The sequence below is a fragment of the Lactuca serriola genome, chromosome 9 (genome assembly GCF_051521515.1).
Source record: "Lactuca serriola cultivar US96UC23 chromosome 9, Lser_US96UC23_V15, whole genome shotgun sequence".
In the NCBI taxonomy this organism is placed as follows: domain Eukaryota; kingdom Viridiplantae; phylum Streptophyta; class Magnoliopsida; order Asterales; family Asteraceae; genus Lactuca; species Lactuca serriola.
The window spans coordinates 185,946,049-185,970,320 of NC_136416.1; the positions used below are offsets into that span (position 1 = coordinate 185,946,049).

The window sequence follows — 24,272 nt, forward strand, 5'->3', positions numbered from 1 at the left end:
TTGCTTGTGAAGTTCTGATTTTCAATTTTTGAAGTAACATGGCTTCCCGATTTTTTTTATTCACTCGTTTTTGAGGATTGATGAAGAAAGGGGTAGGAAAAAAAAATAAAAACATAAAGCTTGTGAAGAAGGAAGTAAGGGGACTCTTACTCCCATAAAGTCTAGAGAATTCACCAACCATCAATAATTCGCGAGAATGTAGAAACCAAAGCGATATTTACTTCTCCTGAAATTATGATTCTTGCTTTCCGTCATTTCTGATTCCCGCTCATCTTGCGTCGTTCCTGATTACTCTCATGTCTGATACATTCCTAACTTAATATGATTTGGGCCAAAAAAAATAACACACAATACAAAAAATAGGCCCTAGATTTTAGTGGGTCCTGTTCAAAGGCACACTATGAACTCCCTTTGAGCCGGCCCTGATTAACTCTTGTACGGAGTAAAAATAAAAAAACAGTGTTCACTATTATTGTGGTCCAACTCAACTTAATCGTATGACAAGGTGAGACTATGGTCCCGTAGACAACAACATAAAAATATCAAATTATCCTACTTGACTGTGAAAGGTATAACAATCAAGGTATTCGATGGGTTCATGTGACATTTCACATCATAATTTTAAGCTTCGTAAGGAATTTAACAAGTGGCCAATTATGGGATCCACAAATCTCGACGTAGATTTGCATAGCCCACCCACCCACCTCAAATTATAATTACTATATAATCATTAGATTAATAACTTTATATGTTGTTATCAAATAAACTGATTTGCATTTGCTTACTATTTTATATAGTTATACTTTTTAATCCGTTTTTAAATTCTTATCAATTCATGTAGGTACAAACCAGAAAGTGATAACAATTTAAAAATTACTGTAAAAGTTAATAAAAAGTCTATTTCGTTATGTGAACTAGAAAATTTTATATAACTTTCATTAACAAAATGTCTATTTCTATATGTAAATTAGTAAAATTTATATAACTTACTTACATAAACACGATTAGTAATCCATCCAAAATAAATGAAGAAAAAAAAAAGATTAGATAAAACATGTGACAACTTGACAAAAAAGATGTATTTTATCCAAAAGTCAGTTCTCTCATTGGTTCCCCATATTCCCTCATCTCTCCAAAATTTTATTCATGCTCTAAGACTCTTTTTCATATATAATTCACAATATACCACATAGACAATAATTGTATTATCTTTTTTTTATCAAGAATTAACATAAAAAAACAAATCTATATCACAACTAATTTTCATTTAAACTAAGGAAAAGAAATATGATCAATGAGATAAGTGTAAGAAACACCATGATAACACAAATCCCCACACAAACCAAACTTTTAAATCGAATTCCCTTATCAAGGGAGCATACATGTGGGAAAAGTTTTTTCAAACAAAAAGAATTTATTTAAATGACCCCACTAGATATTTTTGTATAAACAAACTATAAGTGTGTTTAAATCAATCATTTATGCTTCATGCTTCACAGCTAATGAATCGTGATTGATCTTGCAATGATTGCAACTTCTGTTGTATAAAATTCAAACCATTAATTAAACACCCATGTTTGGAAATTCAAAATGTAGTAACATGAAGCAATAGAATTGAGTTTATAATTTTTCTATAATCTTATTTATATCCCAAACATAGTATAATAAAATATCATATACCCTTTTATCGTAAGTTTTTAATCTTTATTATTTTTAGAGTAATTAATTACTTTATTTAATATACATGATAAGAATATCAAGCAATAATGAAGTAAAAAAAATAGCGTGAAAACTGAAACTTTATATAAACTAAGCTTTTATTAAATAACATTTGTATATATCTTTCAAGAAACACAAAGATCTTTCAACTCCTCACTACAATTGCACTCTTTTCTTCTTTCTAAAACTTATAATTAGAAGAACTAACAAGCTATATTTCTTGCTTGTATTCATTCTCGACCCTTTATAGAACCTAAAAAGGGTATATTGGTAAACTTTTTCTATACCTTATATCCATTGCAACATGGTTTGTCGCCCTAAAAACACTAAAAACCGAATCTTTTTTTGTTATAAACTTTGACGTCAAAGTATTTGATGATCATTTTGTGAATATTTCATTCCTTTTTCACTAAATCCTTCGAAAAAAACTCATGTGGCTGTTGATATTCCATTCTTTAATGGAGATGCAAATGGACTATCCGGAAGATTCAATCCCTGGCTGCTGCAATTTATCCAAAATTATTTGATTTAGTGAATAAAAAAATGATGGAAAACAAAAATCTTGAAATAATGCAACCAAAATCAAGAAAATAAAGTTGGATCAGACTAGATAAGCTTTCTAGGGTTATTTTCAATTATAAGGATGAGAGGACATTTATGTCTTTTGCACGCTGTCCCACTTTTTTAGTAGGACAAAAATGATTGGATGAGACTGGACAAACTTTCTAGCGCTGTTTTCGATGATGTGGATAAGAAGGGTATTTCTGTCATTTGCACACACAAATGATCAAGAAGTCCATGTCCCACTTTTATAAATGGAACAAAAATGAGTGGGGATAAAATGATATTTAAGTCTTTTGCACATATAGAAGATCAAAAGGTCTCTATCACACCTTTCTAAGTTGGACAAACAAATTGCAATTTTTGTGAATTTGTCCCATTGGCTATCAGTCACAGTGTCAGTAACAAGGACACAGTCCAGTGCATGCCAAATGCAGTATAACTTACTTCTCTTGATCATTGCATTTGGTATTTATGTGCCTAATTTTTTCATCCCCAACGGATCCATTGTTGAAAACATCAAGAAGATGACCAAATCGCTCCATGGAAGACAAATTCATCTGCCCTTTATGACCTATCAATTCAACATACAAAATCAAAAATATATAAATTAATAAAAAATAATTCAACAATTTTAATTTTACCCTAACCTTCTGATAACTGCAACTCTTCAAATGAGTACCCAAAACATGTCAACCGATTTGTGGGCCCCTCTGATAACTGCATCTCAGAGAATCGCAATCTCTCTGACTCAAGTTCATGCTCTTGTTGTTCTTCAAAAATCATTTGTTTCTTTAATGACGATGAATTATTATCACATATTCTGTGCACTACATAGTTTTTATAAAAATTCAAATTAACTACAACCAATAACCAAAAAACAAAGATCATTTTTTTATTTAGTTTTATATTTCTTACTTAATTGAAGCTCGGATTCAGCTTCAAAACTGTGGGGTCCATAGTACATGTTATGCCGAAACTTTTCTCCAATTTTCCTACAAAAAAAGGTGACAATTTTAGAATGATATAATCGAGTAGATTTTTCAAACCACAATAACTTAATTATATATAAAATCAAAAACACAATTCTATAACATAAATAAATGAAATTACATTGTTATTTTGTGCATGTAATCTTACCTATCATCCCTTGACTTTTCACGATATGGTTTGACCAAAACTCGTGCACCACAAACAAAATGAGGATTGCCTTTATTTAAAATCTCCTTAACTGTTTCTCCAAAAACAAAAGTAACAAAACCAAACATTCTCTTTTGCTGACATGGAATTCTCACATCATGAACAGGACCAAATTTTCTGAAAAAAAAAATATAAAAAGAGTAAAGCAAATCGTTATTCTTTAGGATTATCCCTATATAAATATGTAAACTTTATGTGTATGTAACATCTTACTTGAAATAGTTTGAAACATCTTGCTCTGTGAAAGTACTTTCAGCAGGAAAAGTCAAATATATTTGCCTTGACCCTGCAACTATTCCACCTTGTTCATTTCTATCCCTGTAATCCGTATATTTTGCAATTTCATCCGCTAAAATTACCGCATGTTGCCCATGAGGCCTATTTTCAATCAAACAATCAAGAAATACGAAGTTAAAGGATACAAAAATTGTAAATTGTAAATTATAAATTGTAAACTGTAAATTATAAAACCTGTCGATGAGAGATATTCTCTTGAGACGAGCAAGAAGTTTGGTCAAACTATAACCAGCTTTGCCATGTCTTTGACTTTCGGTCAAATACCCTTCAGCTTGAAGCGTCTTTCCAAATTTCTCATAATACAATAATGGTAAAGCAGCTATGGAAACAGGGTACCCTTTTCTTGATTTCAAAAGTTCAGTGAGTTCAATCTCTAGTTTCTTGAGTGACCCAGGTGAAAAGACGTTATCGTCCTCAGGGGTAAAGATGGAAAAAGTTTCGGATGTGGGAATACTATGAGAGTATCTACAGTTGTTTCCATGTCTACAACAACCTTTCATGAAGTAATGACAAATCTTGATTGGGAATTCGGGAGACCTTTGACTGATTCTAGGACAGAATGTAGGGGCAGAATGGTAAATTGAGCAGTTTGAAGGGTCAATCTGATTGTCTAACTGGAGGAAATGAAGTTGGTTTTGGAAGTGGTAATCTTCAGGGAATGAAGATGGATAAAGCGTTAAAGATTGGGGATTAGGAGAGAAAGGCGAGAACTTTAGGGGCAAATCCGTCATAGAATTTGAAATTGGTGTTGGAGAAGTGGAATTGGAGGGTAAATTGAGATGGGTTTTTGCTTTATTGATTAAAGAGTGGATTAAATTATCGGGTCCATAGGCTAATCTTATCATCTCTTCTTCACCATGATCTTGTAACAAGAGATACCCGATAATCTTTGAGACTTTTTCGGGTTCTAGGTTTTGGATCCTATCGTATACGATTTTTGTAGATTCTGAGAAGTCCATCTTCGATTTTTTTTAAACCTACATATGAATCCAATGTTATAACCATAAATATTACTACAAAAGTAAAACGAAATTGAAGAAAAGAAAGTAATTGAAGAGGATAAATAAAAAGGTCTTCTTCGACATGGCTAATGTGTGCTCTTTTCGGCTTTTCAACAAACATTGGGGTGCGAATTTATGTTCAAGCATGAAAATTGACACTTTGGGCACGAAAAAGGAAGAACACAGGTTGTGTATGACTACAAATTTCACACAAGTTTCCCGTTTTCGTTTTCAGAAACAACCCTGGTTCATTTTTCATGGAAGAACTCCAAGCTTCCAGCATTAAATTAAATCATGCAAACTTACAATGGAAATATACGATAATAGTAATCTTTTATGTAAATAAAATAACCCATGTCAAAATCCAAGCCTTTTCCTTTCGTAAACGAGTGAAGAACAAGAAGTTAAAAGAATTCATGAAAATTTATGGTGAATAAAACAATTTAAAGCAAAAAATTTGAATACCCACCAAATTTAATAGCCTTCTGAACAGAGAACAAGGTCAGAAGAACCACCTACTCATGGCCTCAAAACTCCTTCATGATTGATTGGATACAACATTCTCTCTCTATCTATATATGTGTCTATATCTATATCACTTTCTCTCTTGCTCTTGTTGTTGTTGCTAATATTTTAATAAAATCAATCTATATATAAACTATGCCCTCAATTCTCCCCACAAACGACACTATTCTTAAAAGAATACTGAAAATGACGCGCCTTTTTTATTTTTATTTTTATTTTTTCTAGTTCAACCCCCTCGAATACTCCATTTTATAGAACACATACAGTGTTAAATTCTAAAGAAAAAATTGTCAGTAAAAACAAAAAGAAATTGGGAAAAAAGACAACTGAAATGGGGGTTTTCCTTAAATCAAATGGGTTTTTGGCCACATTGTTTACATACAAAATTGGATCGAAAAGGGGAGAGAGATCAGGAGGAAGTTACAGCTTTGAATATACTATTTTGACTAAAGTTACTGGTTCGAAAAATAATTTGAAATGTTCAAGAAATTATACGGAGGTGGTGGGGTGGCAATTTAAGAGGATTTTTTGGGATCTTTTGAATCTGAATCTTGATTTATTGCTGAAAGTTTTGATTTTTACTTGGTGAATTTAGGAGATAATGATGGGTAACCGTGTAATTCTTTTTATTTTTCCAGATATTTTATATTTAAGTCCTCGTAATTTTAAGGGAAAATGACTCTTGAGGGTAATTAACTTTTGCGTTTATACTTATTTGGTCCCTTTTTTTTTGTATTCAATATACCATCGAACTTGTTGTTGGTGTTTACCATAGCCCTTTTGACCGGCTTTTGACCTGTGATAGCCGGTCAAAGGGTTATGGTGAACACAAACAACAAGTTCGATAGTATATTGAGTACAAAAAAAGGAAAGGGACCAAATGAGAACAAACGCAACAGTTGGTTACCCTCTTGATTCATTTTCCCTTTACTCATTTACAACAAATCTCACATCATCTCCTAGTGATATTAATGACTTTATGAGATTCACTATTGCTTCTCTTCAAAACATAACCTACGAAAGGACATTATTCATACATGTACAACTTTGTAATGCACTTGAATATTTATTAGGGAAATCTTGACTAAGTAGGCGCATTTCATGACTACATTTACATTTGCAATCAAATGATTTATCGTATCATGGATTCTAGACAAGTCTACAAACGAGTGGAATCACAAGTGCTGTGATTTTTGAGTTTACTTAGCTTTAAGATCGAACTCATGGGATAAGATACAACATCAATATGTTTGTGTCTACAAAAGCAGCATGATATTGTACATATTGATGTTGTATCTTATCCCATGAGTTCGATCTTAAAGCTAAGTAAACTCAAAAATCATAGCACTTGTGATTCCACTCGTTTGTAGACTTGTCTAGAATCCATGATACGATAAATCATTTGATTGGAAATGTAAATGTAGTCATGAAATGCGTCTGCTTAGTCAAGATTTCCCTAATAAATATTCAAGTGCATTACAAAGTTGTACATGTATGAATAATGTCCTTTCGTAGGTTATGTTTTGAAGAGAAGCAATAATGAATCTCATTAAGTCATTAATATCAGTAGGAGATGATGTGGGATTTGTTGTAAATGATTAAAGGGAAAATGAAGCAAGAGGGTAACCAACTGTTGCGTTTGTTCTCATCTGATCCCTTTCCTTTTTTTTTGTACTCAATATACCATCGAACTTGTTGTTTGTGTTCACCATAACCCTTTGACCGGCTATCACAGGTCAAAAGCCGGTCAAAAAGGCTATGGTAAACACCAACAACAAGTTCGATGGTATATTGAATACAAAAAAAAGGGACCAAATGAGTACAAACGCAAAAGTTAATTACCCTCAAGAGTCATTTTCCCTAATTTTAACATTTGGTTGGTAATTTTGGTACTATCCGATTGCCCAACACAAATCGAATTCAACTTTATCTATAATACGGTTGATAGTGTCCCTATCAAAGTCGAGTTGTAGCAAAGAAAAGAAAGTAAAGAAATAAAAGAAATGAAAATAAATTTGTCTTTTGTGTTTCCGAGTTGAAAAGAAGTAAAAGTAAAGTTAGACATTTTGTTCGATCTCTCCAAATCCTTCCAAATCGGAAGGAAACGTTAGGAGGAAAAGTGATCCCTCCATTTCATTCCTTTAATAAAACAGGAACATCAAATTCTTTTACTTTCCTCTCACTTCCATTCATTTCTTTTCTTTTCTCTCTTTAAATTGAACTCCAGAACGGGTGTAAATGATATATCTATGGTTTTAACAAACTTGTCATGACATATTATGACTCCAATCCTTGTACTTGATGTTATATTTGTATATAAAAATGAATAATAATAATAATAATAATAATAATAATAATAAAAAATATATAATTATTAATTATATATAAAATTGTTGTCTTAAATCACGCCTTAATAAACATTGTGACTCGTCACGACTCACGTCTCATAAAGTTTGAGACTTGATATTGTCGTCATGATGGGTCTCACATTATTTAGAACATTAGATATACCCAAAGTTGAATTCCAGCTAAAAAACCAACTATAATGCATATTGGGAACACGAACATACACGAATTTTCTCCAAATTATAATAAAAAAATAACTACCGTTTCTATATGTTTTGAAATCCAGAATTGGGCATGAAATCTAAATTGTTATTTAATAGTTTATTTCAATTCTAGTTTGTTGACACCTTATATAGTTATATTACCATAACATATATGGAAAGTGTTTCCACACAATCCTTGAAGTTATGTGAGTTTTGTTTGATATTATATCCTTATTTTCCAGCACATATGACATAAGTCACTTGTAAATGTTTGTCACGTTAAATTATAAGTTAGCTAATATTTTTAGTTTTTTTTTTTTTTAGGTTTTCATGCTTCACAAATAAATAGGTTAATTTTTTTTAAATCACTTACATTATTTTTCAACATACTTATAGCTTAATAAAAAATATTCTCTCAAATATTTAAATGGTCAAAATATTCAAATAAATTAAAAAATCATATATTGATAAATATTCTAAATTTGAATATCATAAAAGAAAAACATTTATAGATTTAGCATTTAACCGGATACAAACATGGTAAATGTAATATAATTGATTTTACTCTTTAGGCTAAAGAGTGTGATGATATTTTTGTCAATAGTACATAAACTTTTATAATTTTTGTCACACTTTGCCTATGAATGCGGTGTGATGTTTTTTTTTTACCAATGGTATATATAATGATATTTATGTTACACAGAAAAAAAAAATTACAATTACCAATCAGGAAATAAAAAAACTTTATCATTGAGATTTGTCATCAATGGAACTTCACCAATAAGATTTATTGTTGGCAAAAAAAGGCAGAATGTGGTGTTTACCACTACTAAAAGTACCACATAGGCTTTAGCAAATGACAAAACCATCCCACCGTTTAGTCTTATGAGATTACATGAAAATTAACATAAGTAAATAATACTCTATCAATAGTGACAACATAATTAATATAAATGGTTTATAGTTTGAATTAGTACTGATCTCCCTCACTGCAACGTACCCACCCCCATCCTATCCACATACACCCATCACACACCCATACCCACACTAACATACCCACATCGATGTCGATGTCCAACCCATGCCACACCTACACCTATATCCACACTCGCACACCTACACACCCATCCACCCACCTTATACATAACCCTACCCTATACCTATCCATCCCCCACCCTACACAAATCCCCTACCCTACCACCCACCCCTAACATCCACACCCACTCACACACCCCACCAACTCCCACACATATACTTACACCCACATCTACAAAACTACACAAGTTTGAGTGTGTAAGAGTTTACTTAATAAAAGTTTGATTTTTTTAGTTACTAAAATTAATAATAAGTTACAAAAATCAATAAAAACAATATTTTAGTCATATTATATAATTTACTTTCTAATTCATCTGATAAATCTGCAAACCAAACAGAAAATATATTTCATTCCATCTCAACCAAATGTGTATATTCTAATTCCCTTTCTGGATTTCATTCCTTCCAAAAACATTTTACGAACCAAACGTCCATTAGAAGTTTCAAAGAAACATTTTTTTTGGGAACGACAATGATTTTATTTAAAAACGCTTGGAAAAAGACCATTACAATAAAATAGAAGCTAATGTTGGATTATAGAGCTAAAGAGTCCATACCAACTTAATTTTTCTACACATATTGGAAATAAAAAACGCTATATCAACCACATCATCAAAAATCAAAGATTTCATAGATAACATTGCCCCAAAAAAAGAATAGAATTACAAAAATTCCATAAATAGCAAAACGAAGTCAACACAACAGCCTCAAAAGCCTTCGTTTGCCCACCCATCATCACAATTGTATCTGACCAAGGAACGAATACGGGAGTTGTAGACCCCACCAAATAGCTAGGAGGAAACAAATTATCACAATGGAAGAAACCTCTATATGACAATGTTTGTCATGAATACGATGTTTTATCAAAATATGAAAATGACATAATTAGGACTTGAATATGTCCCTCCATAAGAAAGAAGACATAAAATAATGAAGCAACAACAAAGATAACATAATTGCCATTTTTTTTTACTTTAAATCTTCTTTTAATCCATGATCTATTTTAAACATTCTTTTAGAGTTATCCATGGTGGAGGATCCAAAACAAAATGTCATGGGGTAACATACGTAAAGTACGTTGGAAAAATTGCATTATATCGAATAATTTCTCAAAAAATTTCTATTGCACCAAAAAATTTGAGGGGTAGCACGTTATCTCAGATTCCCACTAAGGTATGTCACTGTTCATCCATGATGTCCATATTCGAGAATAAAACCTACACTAACAAGGATGTCTATCTTCTGGTCATGTCGTGGAGTTGGAAAGGTTAGGAGAAGAAGACTTGAAGAATATAAATTTGAACGAAATAACCCTAAATGAGAAAGATGACGAGACCCTATCCTAACTCATCAATTAGATCCCAAATCAAGATTGGACCATGATGGTCAAAATAATATATGTTTTAAACATTACATTTTAAAAAAATTGGTTATCTTACAAATGACCAAATTAAACAAAGTTATCTACTCCAAAGTCCAAACAAAGTCTATTTGAACCCCAAGTCAATCGTACCAAAAGTGTTTAGCTTTGCACTTGGCGGCGAATCATTCCAAAATTTGTTTATTAGTTGGGGTTTGCTACTGATTTCTTTGAATTGGCATGAATGATTGCTTATAATAAGTCGAAAAGAATGAAACATAGGCCATCATTGATCGTTCCAAAAAGAAGCGTGGTGGCTCAAGGAGGCGCGTGGCGCACTCTGATCAAACTTCTATCAATAGTGTCGACGGCGAACTTCTATCAGAGGAACTTACCGCACTGTTAGTGATTTCTTTTTGAATTTTATAACTCTCGAATTTTGTAAAATCATCAACTTAAATACATGATTATTAAACACTGCTTTTTGAATCTTATAACTCTCGACTTTTGTAGAATCATCAACTTAAATACATGATTATTAAACACTGCTACTTCCACTCATCTAAAAAATCCAATGTTGCTGACATGATTGTTTCTATTTCTATATAGAAACATCTATGCATACATATTAAAATGGTACTATAGATGATCCTCTTTTGGGTTTCTGGAATTGCAACTCTTCATATATATCAACTATTTATGCGAGTTTCTTTCATTTTTGATCTTTTTATCATTTGTAGGAAGTTTCTTTAAAGGTAAGTGAATATACATGACGGTTATCTTTGTTCACTTTGGACTAATTTGAATGTTGGAAATACTCATCATAACCAAACAAACCTTTAACTTTGTTACTCACTCAATTCTGCTACAAGTGGTTTTGGATGTGCTACTTATTTTGAAAAAAAAACAGAGGCCCATACTACTCTTATGTTTTGGAATGGATGGGAGTATTAGTATTAGGCGTTTTCTAAACAATTTATATATTGTAAAAGATTTTTAGATTCCTACTGCATAGTAAGGAACTAAGGATTTTGTTTGTTTGCCTATTAGTGAACTTTCTTTCTGATGATGATGATCATTATACATTCACTAATGCAAAAGATTATACAAGAGTATCCTCTTGAAGAGGATACAGAAGAAGAAACTATTTATATATGCTGAGATTCAAACTTTCTTTCAACCCACTTAATCCATTTCCTTTTTAGCCAAGATTTTTGAGTTTTATCCATTGCAAAGATAAAATATCATTCAAGTCGGCCCTTTTTTAAAGAAGCGTGTCCAAATTGGCCCCTTTAAGTTTTAACATATTATATTAGTAGATGTTAAAATGATGATTTTTTTTCATACAAGGTGACATATTTAGCTAAGAACCATCATCACAATTTTCATGTGAATGTGAATGATGAACATGTGTTGATTATTATTTGAAAAAAATCTATGATCATATAAATGTGAATGGATCGAAACGGAGATGTAACATAGTTTTTTGTTTTAAAAACATATCGAGATATTGATATATGATTGTAGAGAATAAAACTTATGATTTTTGATATATTTGTTCTTTTAGATAATAAAAAATCATTAAAAAATTAATAAATAAAATAAAATAAAATAAGTGTTTAACTTAAAATGAGTAACACTTCATTAAGATAGTTATAAATAGTTATATACATGTACAACTTTTTTTTATAAGAACGTTTAAAAAAAATCAAATTTTAGTATTTAAAAGTTTAGTATTTCTACCATAAATATTGAAAAAAGTTAACTAAAAAACAACTTGAAATTAAATTATTGACTTTTGTGTTTTAGTCCGGTCAGCTGGTTGTTGCCACATCATGTAAATAAGATGATGTGTCTGCTTATCATTGGATTGTCAAAGTGAAGGATGAATGCAAGGGTACAAATCAGCTAAGTGTTGTGTACAAGTGAGTGATGTATTATCTTTTACATATGTTCCTGAGAATCTGATTTGAATCCTGGTTAAAACTAATCCTTTTTTAATTGAACATGATGGTTTGTGCATTCTTATGTTACAATTGCATTGCATACATCACACTCTTTATACTTGTAAATACATTGTACTTGTTTAAAATGAGTGAGGATAAGCCTATTGAGGAAAAACATGATGTATTTTAAGTAAACATATTATTGATCTTGAAAACATTAATGCAAAATTAGAGGACGAGGACCTGTTGAGTTTCATTTCAAAGAGCACAATAAGTTATAAACCCAAGAAATATTTCGACATCTAAAGATAAACAAAAGTTTTAGATCAAAGGTTCTATGATCTAGCAATATCATACAATTGGTTGAAGGTTCGGTCTATGATAGAAAAATATGTATATTTCAGTGTGCGTTAGCTGATTTAAGAAAAAAAATGACTAACCAAAGCCCCAATCTTGCTTTCCCTTTAAAACTCCAAGCTATGGCAAAACCCTAGCGTGAAGAACACCGTAACAATGGTGTTTAGGGATTAATGTATATAAATCCACATGTTTTATAGTTATGAATAACAAATAATCCCAACATAGACATATACCATTTTCTATCCCTATAACAAAACCTTAACATGGTTGATTTTCAACCTAAACCATGGATTTTCAAATCAAGAACATTAGTAGAGAATATAAAGCTAATAATGCCTTAGTTTTGTTTCCAATAATCAAATGTTGGAATCTTGATGTTTAGATGATGAAAATCGTCCCAATTTTGCCTCCCATGAAAATGAACAAAATCCTTGAAACCCTCTTTAAAAGCGTCTTTTTATTTATTTATCTTAATTTTAATATGAAATGAGTGTATTGTTACAATGAAGGAGACATGGTCCTATGATGAAACGGGGTATTGATATGCCATCTAAATCCCTTCTTCTGAAATTATTTAGTTACCTACAAACTCCAAAAAAAAAACAAAAATGTATTATAGATTTTTATCACTAGGTGTGAGACCCATATATTACACGAGTTAATTTTTAAAAAAAATTAAACATTAAAGTGTAAGTAGTAAATATTTTTTAATGTAAAACTTTAAAATAAGAAAAAAAGAAATGTATTCATCGCAATTTAATTTAATATATATTATATTTAATACTTTACATATATAAATATATGACTTTAAATTTTAAAATCGAAATAAACCAGAAATTGACAAGTGGATAATATTTATTTCAAAAATACCAGAAATGACAAGTGTCAAAACTCATGAAAGATTGAAAAGTGGCAAAATTATTTTTATTTACTAGGTGAATGCCCGTGCATTGCGCAGAAATACTTATATAGTTAAAATCTTTACAAATATATGTTTTCTTAAATATAACAATAACATTGTTGTTAAATTTGATATAATAATTCTTATACGAAATTGATATAATATATTAATTATGTTAAATTATATTATAATATATACATCTATTAAAACTACATAATCTCAATCGTTTGAATGACTTCTACCCACGGGTTACTCATTAACGAAAATAAAAATTAATATATGGTTTAATGTTATTTGTTATTGTTAATTATTTTTTTTAAAATTTATTTGTTTAACATTTTAATTTCTATCACTATAATTATTTAAAACATCAAAAATTGTTTTTTTTTTGTTTTTAAAGGTAATAATATAATCGTTTATATAAAGTTAGTTTTAACTATTGTTATTGTAAGTTATTAAGCTACTTATTTGAAAATTTAACTGATTATAAAAATATATTTAGGAAATATTTTAGTTAATTTGAGATTACAACTTAGTTTTTACATTTAACACTACAATTTATCACTTTTAACTATTCACAAAATATTATTTGTATTTTTTAAGTGAAACTGAAATTTTATATTTAAGTTGACCATGTAATGTTATATTAAATAAAAAATTTAAGTATTTTATCCAAACTGTTCAAAAGTTGTAGCTTTAAACTGATAATGGTTTGCATATAATAACATATTAAATCTAATACATTAAGTATAAATAAAAATGTAATATGAGATTCTAATATTGTAGTTTAGTCAATCATTTGAATGACTTCTACCCGCGAGTTACACATGAATAAAATTAAATATAATATATGGTTTATTGTTATTTATAGTTGTTGTTATTGTTAATTAATTTTTTAAAATTTATTTGTTTAATGTTTAAATTTCTATTATTATAATTTTTTAAAACATCAAACATTGTTTTTTATTTTATTTTAAGGGTAATAATAAAATCATCTATATAGAGTTATTTTTAACTATTGTTATTGTATGTTATTTTAAGCTACTAATTTGAAAACTTTTAACGATTATAAAAATATATTTAGGAAATATTTTAGTTAAATTGAGATTACAATTTAGTTTTTGCAATTATCACTACAATTTATCACTTTTAACTATTTACACAATATTCTTTGGTTTTTTAAGTAGAACTGAAATTTATATTTAACTTGATACTGTAACGTTATATTTAAATTAATAAATTAAGTATTTTGTCCAAACTGTTCAAAAGTTTAGCTTTAAACTGATAATAGTTTACATGCAACAACATTTTAAATCTAATAAATTAAGTATAATATATTAAAAGTTAAAGGCATAACTTTATAAATAGATGTAAATATATTATTTTAAAATTGAAATTTAGTTTATTTATGATTACATTTTAGGTTTGGTATTTATTTAACTTTATTAACCAACTTATAATCATTATTAGAAAGACACTACAATTTATCACATTTGACTATTTACAAAATATTTTTTAGGCTGTTTAAGTTAAACTAAAATTTATATTTAAGTTGACCCTGTAATGTTATATTTAAATTAATAATTTAAGTATTTTATACAAATTGTTGCAAAAATTGTATCTTTAAAATGATAATGGTTTACATCCAATACTATATTAAAACTAATAAATTAAGTACGATATTTTAAAAGTTAAAAAAAATAACTTTATAAGTAGAAGTAAAGATATTATTTTAATATTGAAATTAAGTTTATATATGATTACACTTTAGGTTTGATATTTATTTAACCTTATTAACCAACTTATAATAATTATTATTAGAAAGAAGTTGAAAAGTCATGGGAGTTGCAAATGAATGTGGTGAAAGAAAAACTGTTTCCTTAAGACACTACAAATTATCATATTTAACTATTTATAAAATATTTTTTGGTTGTTTAAGTTAAACTAAAATTTATATTTAAGTTGTCCCTATAATGTTATATTTAAATTAATAATTTAAGTATTTTGTACAAATTCTTTCAAAATTGTATCTTTAAAATGATAATGGTTTACATCCAATACTATATTAATACTAATAAATTAAGTACAACATTTTAAAAGTTAAAAAAAATAACTTTATAAGTAGAAGTAAAAATATTATTTTAATATTGAAATTAAGTTTATATATGATTACACTTTAGGTTTGATATTTATTTAACCTTATTAACTAACTTATAATAATTATTATTAGAAAGAAACTGAAAAGTCATGAGAGTTTCAAATGAATGTGGTGAAAAGAAAAATATATGAGAGTTTCAAATGAATGTGGTGAAAGGAAAAATGTTTCCTTTATAATATAGTATGATATGATTAAGGAGGATTTAATCTTCTAGTTGATCCTCCCATAAGATTTAAATACCAAAATTATATTATATATCCCATATACAATACTTTTTCTCTATAGATACTGATACACATTTTGGATTTTTATTATTTAATCTTCTAGTTAATCATCCTATAATATTTAAAACTACAAAAGTATATTACATCTCATATAAGGTATATTTTATTTGTAAATATTGATGTTACAATTCGCTCTATCTTGACAAACTTCTATATATGAATCTAATTAATAACCCAATGAGGGTACACCGCTTGATCTTGATTATGATTTTAATGTAACATATCATCTTGAAGATATACATTGTATATACAATTTCGAAATTCACCATCATATAACCACTCACCTCTCATTGAAACCTCAAAGAGAAAAAAACTATCAACCATGGTGATTCATAACCAAATCACTATTCAATCCCAATATATCACCCTACCTCTTAAACTACCTGAAATTTTACTTTTCCATGTCCATTGAACTTCCTCAACTATCATATAATCCTCATGTTCCATAATGGCATTGTACTTTAAAAATATACATCTCAATTTTTAGACAATCAAACTTAATATTTATAAGCTCCCACATTACCATCAACATCCATATTGAATTTCATCCTCATTAATACTACGTCAGTCGATGAATCAAGTTGTGAAACATCATATTCCAAATTCTAGCTAGTTGATACTTCTAAGGTATAATTTGCTCATAGGTTTTAATTATTAACCCCTAAAATTCCCACACCAGGTGGCCTTTATCGAACCGGCGAACACACACACACACACACACACACACACACACATATATATATATATATATATATATATATATATATATTACAACCGTTGGTCTTGTTACTACGCCGACAATATATGACCTCCTAAAATGGTACTTCCAATATGGTTATGTAATTATAAACTATACACTAAGCATTAAATATTTTATACCTTGTGTACAACAATGATCAAAACATGTAATATGTAAGGGATATGAACCAATGTTTCATCATGATCTTAAGTAATGACAATTGACAATACTTAAGTTACATAGAATTGAAAGCATAACGCTTAAATGAAAAATTTAAGCAAAATATGATGATATCAAGGATATGAGATTTTACAATACATTGTATGATGTAACACCCTTTTTGTAGGGTGATTTTGAAATACATTAATATGTTCTTAATATAAATCGGTAGTACTAACTTATCAAAATTTTTAAAACAAAAGTTATTGTTGAAAAGTATATAAAGGCAATTAAAATCAATACATAGACAATTACTTATCCAATAAGTGCATGAGTTATTTCAAGTCCAAAGTCATCATTCTTGAAGTTTGTTTTGACTATTTCCTCTTGTCAAACCCCACTATGATACATGCTTCTTACTTACATGTTAAAATAATACGTTAGGTTATGAAGCATTGTAAGTTACAAATATGTAAGAAATCTTTAAAAATAATGTATAGATAGAACCAAAAATTATATATTAAAAAACAACCCATTCTTCATTTCAAAACTTCTTTTAGGGTGCTTTTAAACTTATTTAAACCTATTTAAATTTCTTTAAACATATTTAAGTTTCTTTTAAGAAAAAAATATTGCACATAATTCAAACACTTTAATAAAGAACAAACTCAAAGAACATACATTATCTGTATAATGTATGAAATATGATGCAATGTAACTCCACTCTTATAGGACTCCTAAGGCATATCTCTATTGAAAGATGGTTAGATAGAAGATTTCATCATGGTTAGCACAAAGTATTACCGATTAAGAAGAGGCTCAAATTTCTTTAAGTTACATAACATATGAACCATCACATGAAAGGTTTGCAAGACCTAACATTGTGAATGCCTTTTTAGAACGTCAACCCTAACTTTTATAAATTTTGATTGGAATCTCATTTAAGTATTCGTAACATACTAACCTCTTCAACCATATCCCAATATAAATGAATGCAACATGATCATGATTTATACAGATAAATATCTATAAAAATGATAACATATTTTTAAAAGTCTTCGTGTTCTAAAAACTCTTATCATTTTACTTGTAATATATATATATATATATATATATATATATATATATATATATATATATGGAAAAGTTCAATAGAGAACCATTATCAATCACGGAATCAAGGAACCAATCCAAAGCGTCGGAATTTAAAGCGATCAACGACAAAAGGAAGGGTTGTAAACTTTTATAATGGATGCACATGTACCGGATTATAACAAAACTCACTTCCTTTTTTCATTTAAAATTTTTTTAGGCCAAGTTTTTTATCGAAAAAAAATAACCGAATATACCGTTGTTCACGATTTTTCGTCCTTGTTCCATAGAGATCCATGATGATTTATAAAAAATGATTTTTTTTCCGAAAAAAACCCACTTAATTTTCTTAGTTTTTTCAATATTTAAGTTTATTTTTATAAAAAAAAAAAAACAAATTATACCAAAAGTATTAATTTATTGTACTCTATTAATAAACATCAACACCGATTAAAAAAAAACTCGAACAGTATAGATTCACACTGTGAATCTAAACTGTAAATATTACAATTTTTAACATTCACAATATGAAAAATCTCGATCAGTTCAGATTCACATTGTGAATCTAAATTACTATTATGCACACTGTGAATCTGAGAAGGTTTACAAAAAAAACATCGATCAGTGTAGATTCACACTGTGAATCTAAACTGTAAATATTTCAAATTTTAACATTCACAATGTGAAAAAGCTCCGATCAGTTCAGATTCACACTGTTAATCTGACTTATTATTATGCACACTGTGAATCTAAGGAGGTTCACAATGTGAATCTGAACAGGTTTACAATATGAATCTGAACATGTTTACAATGTGAATCTGAACTGAAATATTGTTTTTTTAACATGAATATGAATCTATGTTTAAGAAGTACAAAAAATATAGATTTTGATATATTTATTAATTTTTTTTTCTATAAAAAAATAGACCTTAACTTTTTTCATCAAAAAAAATCAAGTGGATTTTTTTCGAAAAAAAAAATTCTTTTTTTATATATTATCATGAATCCGTATGGAAAAAGGACGAAAAATCGTAAGCAACGGTATATTCAGTTTTTTTTTTCGATAAAAAACATGGTCTAAAAAAATTTTTAAACGAAAAAAGTAGTGAGTTTTTTTTGTAAATGGTGAGTTTTTGGTATAATCCGGTGTGTGTGCGTCCAATGTAAAAGTGTACATCTATTTCCTTGCCCGTTGATCGTTATGATTTCCGACGCTCACGATTGATTCATTGGTTAATTATGGTTATCTATTGAACCTCACCCTATATATACACACACACCCGTTTATAACCCGTGAGAACCACGGTTATAAAGGAATTAAACTTTCATATTACAAATAAAAAAAGATTAACCAATTATTTTAAATAAATTACTACTTAAGAGTTATTTTTTAGTTATATAAAATAATAATCGTTGATTTAAATAAATACGTGAAGTTATATCACCTTATAATTTGTATTAAGTTTATTTTATTTTTTAATCTAATGTTATTAATTTATTATAATTAGAGTAAACAATTTTAAAATTTAAAATGGAGAATCAGTTATTAATTTAATGTAATTAAAGTGATAAATTTAAAATTTTAAATTTGAAATTGATAATTAAGAGGATGACAAGTGGCATGATAGGTGACATCTAATATTAATGAGGAGTTCAAATAGCATGACACTTGTCAATAAGAGAATAAACCTATTCATTTATTAGAATAAGAAAGAATATATATACTAGTTTATAACCCGTGGAAACCACGGTTACAAAATTAATTAAATATTCATAGTAAAAAATTCAAAATTATTAATCAATTATTTTATATAAAATTTTAAATACATTATTAATTAAGAGATTTTTTTATTAGTTATGTAAAATTATAATTATTGATTCAAATAAATATGTGGAGTTAATTTATCATATATATTAGACTCTTTTTATTTGTGAACTAATGAAAACAATAATATAAAATTTAAAATTTAAAATAAAGAATAAATAGATTGACAAATAACATCACATTAATTAAGAGGTTTAATGAATTTAAAATAGAGAATTAATAAAATGACAAGTGACATCATACCTCAATGGTATGAGTCGTCATCTCCTTCCTTCACACGCATATTAAAGGATACGATTTTTGTTTTGGCTATGGATAGCTGACGTCATCGCAAATTGGGCCTACTGAGTTGCCGCATTCCTGGGTAGCCAATACCGCCTGTCACCGCCTTATCAAGAGGTGGACCTTTATCTTTCCAATTAATCCAAGAATCAAAGTTTGAATTGCAACTTTCGTTTTAATCAATTTGAAGTTCTTCCACCGATCCTTCTTTCCATCCGCAAGTCAAACCCTAAAGCTATCTATGCATACAAGCATCTCTCGGTAAGTTTTATCTAAAGGTTTTTAGATCATCCACTTGTAGACTTTTTACTGGATTATTTATTTGGCAACAAAGTGGAATTGCTGAATCTTTATACTTTTTTTTTACTTATGTTTAGTTTTTCAACTTGTTAATTTTTTTTAATGATAATCAAAGTTCAGTTTTCTGGTATTGGTGATAAAGATTTGGTGAATTTTTATAGGTTGTGATGATTACATCTTTTTGGTTGGATTCAAGCAAAGTATAGATTATCCACATCTTGTTGAGAGGCAAGTTAGATGGTTATGTTACACAAAGAAAAATTAATTTAATTTTCCTTGTGATCGATCACATATTCTTCAACCATTGCGCATTCTGTACAGATTGAGATGATTACAATTGCGTAGACTAATCTGGGCTCCGATTTGATTTCAATACGTTGAAGAAACATGTATCAATGGAGGAAATTCGAGTTCTTTGAGGAGAAATACGCCGGAAAATGTTTGGTCCCGGATGAAGTCGCCGGAAAAATCGAGTGTTGCTCCAGCGGAAGGGGGAAAATCGCGGTGGGATGTGAAGATGGGACTGTTAGTTTACTAGATCGAGGTTTTAAGTTCAGCTATGGATTCCAAGCTCACACTTCCTCTGTTTTATTCATTCAACAACTCAAGGTTTTTTCATCGCTCTCTGTCTGTCTATAATTCCTAATTACCCGTTTCCCCATTGTTGATCACGTTGTACGTGAATTTAGCAATTTAAGAACACATTTGTGCAGAATTACGATTCTAGGTTTTCCTATACAGAATGACATGAAATTAGGTTTGTAACACTTGAAAGTTTTAATCTTTTTCCATTTTTATTCTGAATTGACCAGCAACGCAACTTCCTACTAACTGTTGGAGAAGACGAACAAATATCTCCACAATTATCGTCTGTATGCCTCAAAGTTTTTGACCTAGATAAAACTCAACCAGATCCTGATTGTATCCAAATACTGCGAATATTCACTAATCAATTCCCAGAAGCAAAGGTTGAAGTTTTATACTTGCAACATTTCTTGTAAACATTATGGGTAAATGTAATTGGAGTTGTTTCTGTTGTTGTTCTTCAGATAACATCGTTTCTAGTTGTAGAAGAAGCTCCACCAATATTGCTGATAGCTATTGGACTAGACAATGGTTGCATTTATTGCATCCAAGGTGATATTGCACGTGAACGTATCAAACGATTCATGCTTCAAGTGGAGAAAAGTGAAGATAAATCCGAATGTGGTATTACTGGAATGGGTTTTCGTGTTGATGGGAAAGCTTTTCATTTGTTTGCAGTTACTCCAACTTCTGTAAGCTTATTTAACTTGCAGACTCAGCCAGCTGGTCGACAAACCCTAGATCACATTGGGAGTAATGTCAATAGTGTCGCCATGAATGATCGCCTGGTATCACCCTTTTGCTATTTCTTCCCCTCCTCTCTTTACTCTTTACTTTTATCTTGCTTTATTGCTAGTATCTGCTTCCTGCCTATATTCCTAGTATTTGCTCCCTGCTTTATCACTAGTATCTGTTTTCTGCTTTATTGCTAGTATTTGCACCTTGCTTTATTGCTAGTGTTTACCCCTTGCTTTATTGCTAGTATCTACTTTATCGCTAGTATCTGCTTTCTGCTTTATTGCTAGTATCTGACCCTTGCTTTATGGCTAGTATCTGCTCCTTGCTTTATCGCTAGTATCTGCTTTCTATTTTATATTTAGTATCCGCTTTTTGCTTTATTGCTAGTATCTGCCCCTTGCTTTATTGCCAGTATCTACTTTCTGCTTTATCGCTAGTATCTGCTTTCTGCTTTATCGTTAGTATCTGCTTTCTGCTTTATTGCTAGTATTTGCTCCCTGCTTTATTGCTAGTATCTACTTTATCGCTAGTATCTGCCCCTTGCTTTATTGCTAGTATTTGCCCCTTGCTTTATCGCTAGTATCTGCTTTCTGCTTTATCGTTAGTATCTGCTTTCTGCTTTATTGCTAGTATTTGCTCCCTGCTTTATTGCTAGTATCTACTTTATCGCTAGTATCTGCCCCTTGCTTTATTGCTAGTATTTGCCCCTTGCTTTATCGCTAGTATCTGCTTTCTGCTTTATCGTTAGTATCTGCTTTCTGCTTTATTGCTAGTATCTGCTCCCTGCTTTATTGCTAGTATCTACTTTATCGCTAGTATCTGCCCCTTGCTTTATCGCTAGTATCTGCTTTCTGCTTTATCGTTAGTATCTGCTTTCTGCTTTATTGCTAGTATCTGCTCTCTGCTTTATTGCTAGTATCTGCCCCTGCTTTATTGCTAGTATCTGCCCCTGCTTTATTGCTAGTATCTGCCCCTTGCTTTATTGCTAGTATCTGCTTCCTGCTTTATTGCTAGTATCTGTATATTATTATTGTTTATCGTTTTAAAGCATAAAAGTATTGCAATTTGGTGTTAATTAGGAGCTTATCATTGGTCGACCTGAGGCAATATATTTCTATGAAGTTGATGGTAGAGGTCCATGTTGGGCTTTTGAAGGAGAAAAAAAGTTACTCGGGTGGTTTCGTGGATACCTCTTATGTGTAATTGCAGACCAAAGAAGTGGCTCAAACACCTTCAACATCTATGACCTCAAAAACCGTTTAATCGCACACAGTATAGTCACCAAAGAAGTCTCCCACATGCTTTGTGAATGGGGAAGCATCCTCCTTATCATGAACGATAAATCGGCTTTATGTATTGGAGAAAAAGACATGGAAAGCAAACTCGACATGCTTTTCAAAAAAAACCTTTACACAGTCGCCATTAATCTTGTTCAAACTCAACAAGCTGATGCAGCTGCAACTGCTGAAGTTTTAAGAAAATATGGTGATCATTTATACATGAAGCAAGATTTTGATGAAGCCATGAGTCAATACATTCATACAATTGGTCATCTTGAACCTTCTTATGTCATCCAGAAGTTCCTAGATGCACAAAGAATCTACAACCTTACAAATTACCTCGAGAAGCTACACGAAAAGGGTCTCGCGTCAAAAGACCATACTACCCTTCTCTTAAACTGTTCCACCAAATTGAAAGATGTTGACAAGTTGAATGTTTTCATCAAAAGTGAAGATGGTGAGATTAATTTGGTGAGATTAAGCAAATGTACTGCATGTACTTTCACACTCGATCTGCCAGCTGTCCACTTCATTTGTATGCATTCTTTTCATCAACGTTGTCTTGGAGACAATGAAAAAGAATGCCCCGAATGTGCCTTTGAGTACAGATCTGTTCTTGAAATGAAAAGAAACTTGGAACAAAATTCAAAGAATCAAGATCAGTTTTTCAAGCAAGTTAAGAATTCACAAAAGATGGATTTTCAGTGATTGCTGAGTACTTTGGAAAAGGGATTATTAGCAAAACTAGCAAAAAGGAATCAGGAGGATCTTTAAATTCAAACGGTAATTCCGCTGGTGGATTCTGAGCAATCTTTTGTTTGTTTGTTTGATCTTCTCTTTTTTGGATTTCGTTTTGGAAACCGGAATGAGTGATTCCGGAGATGATACACTGATTTGTTTTCACTTTTGTGTTTGTAACATTTGAAAGGTAACTTATATGAGGTTGTCTTAGCTCTTATGTATGTTTGTGACATTCATTTGTTATTTGATTTGCCACATCAGCATTAGCTGGATGATATGTACTCAAAAAGATGTTTAGATGTAGACATGGGGTGAAGGATGTTACATGTAGACAATTTTATCTCCAAACAAAAGGTTTAGCTTTTTGCAAAACTAAGGTAAACTAATAAAAACTTTTGCAAAAAATAGGGTAAATTCATATCATTTTGCAAAAATAGGATATAATCTGATTCTGCCCAAACCAAGTTCGTTTATGTTTTGGTCAAAAATCAATTTAATAACTTTGTAATCAAATTAACATGTGTGATGTGATGTTTTGTGTGAAGGTTCAAAGAAAGTAAAAGATGTTTAAAAGC

At 29.9% G+C, this 24,272-nt stretch overlaps 2 protein-coding genes across 3 annotated transcripts; one reads left to right on the forward strand and one right to left on the reverse strand.

The window, feature by feature from the left end:
- Window positions 1-1,799: 1,799 nt before the first annotated feature.
- Window positions 1,800-5,411, reverse strand: LOC145073064 (zinc finger CCCH domain-containing protein 18-like). 2 transcript variants are annotated; one of them, XM_079019608.1, is made up of 8 exons: window positions 5,248-5,411; window positions 3,952-4,754; window positions 3,694-3,858; window positions 3,421-3,597; window positions 3,199-3,275; window positions 2,931-3,110; window positions 2,728-2,854; window positions 1,800-2,218 (listed from the first exon to the last, which is right to left on the reverse strand). In XM_079019608.1, exons 2-8 carry the CDS (start codon window positions 4,734-4,736, stop codon window positions 2,149-2,151), a joined length of 1,581 nt encoding a protein of 526 aa, XP_078875734.1. In that variant the 5' UTR covers window positions 4,737-4,754; window positions 5,248-5,411; the 3' UTR covers window positions 1,800-2,148. The 2 variants fall into 2 exon arrangements, with proteins under 2 accessions (XP_078875734.1, XP_078875733.1); XM_079019607.1 differs by having other exon boundaries at window positions 1,800-2,221; window positions 5,248-5,410.
- A 14,671-nt stretch (window positions 5,412-20,082) lies between these two features.
- Window positions 20,083-23,914, forward strand: LOC145072329 (vacuolar protein-sorting-associated protein 11 homolog). The gene is made up of 6 exons (XM_079018738.1): window positions 20,083-20,314; window positions 20,515-20,581; window positions 20,675-20,962; window positions 21,166-21,321; window positions 21,403-21,726; window positions 22,756-23,914. Exons 3-6 carry the CDS (start codon window positions 20,741-20,743, stop codon window positions 23,662-23,664), a joined length of 1,611 nt encoding a protein of 536 aa, XP_078874864.1. The 5' UTR covers window positions 20,083-20,314; window positions 20,515-20,581; window positions 20,675-20,740; the 3' UTR covers window positions 23,665-23,914.
- Window positions 23,915-24,272: the final 358 nt, after the last annotated feature.

Coding starts and splice junctions, on each gene's coding strand:
- LOC145073064 (XM_079019607.1), bottom strand. CDS start 4,736: ATGGACTTCTCAGAATCTACAAAAATCGTATACGATAGGATCCAAAAC. Junction 3,598..3,693: donor GATGTTTCAAACTATTTCAA/GTAAGATGTTAC, acceptor TTTTTTTTTCAG/AAAATTTGGTCCTGTTCATG. Junction 3,111..3,198: donor TGAATCCGAGCTTCAATTAA/GTAAGAAATATA, acceptor AAAACTATGTAG/TGCACAGAATATGTGATAAT.
- LOC145072329 (XM_079018738.1), top strand. CDS start 20,741: ATGTATCAATGGAGGAAATTCGAGTTCTTTGAGGAGAAATACGCCGGA. Junction 21,322..21,402: donor ATCAATTCCCAGAAGCAAAG/GTTGAAGTTTTA, acceptor GTTGTTCTTCAG/ATAACATCGTTTCTAGTTGT. Junction 21,727..22,755: donor TCGCCATGAATGATCGCCTG/GTATCACCCTTT, acceptor GGTGTTAATTAG/GAGCTTATCATTGGTCGACC.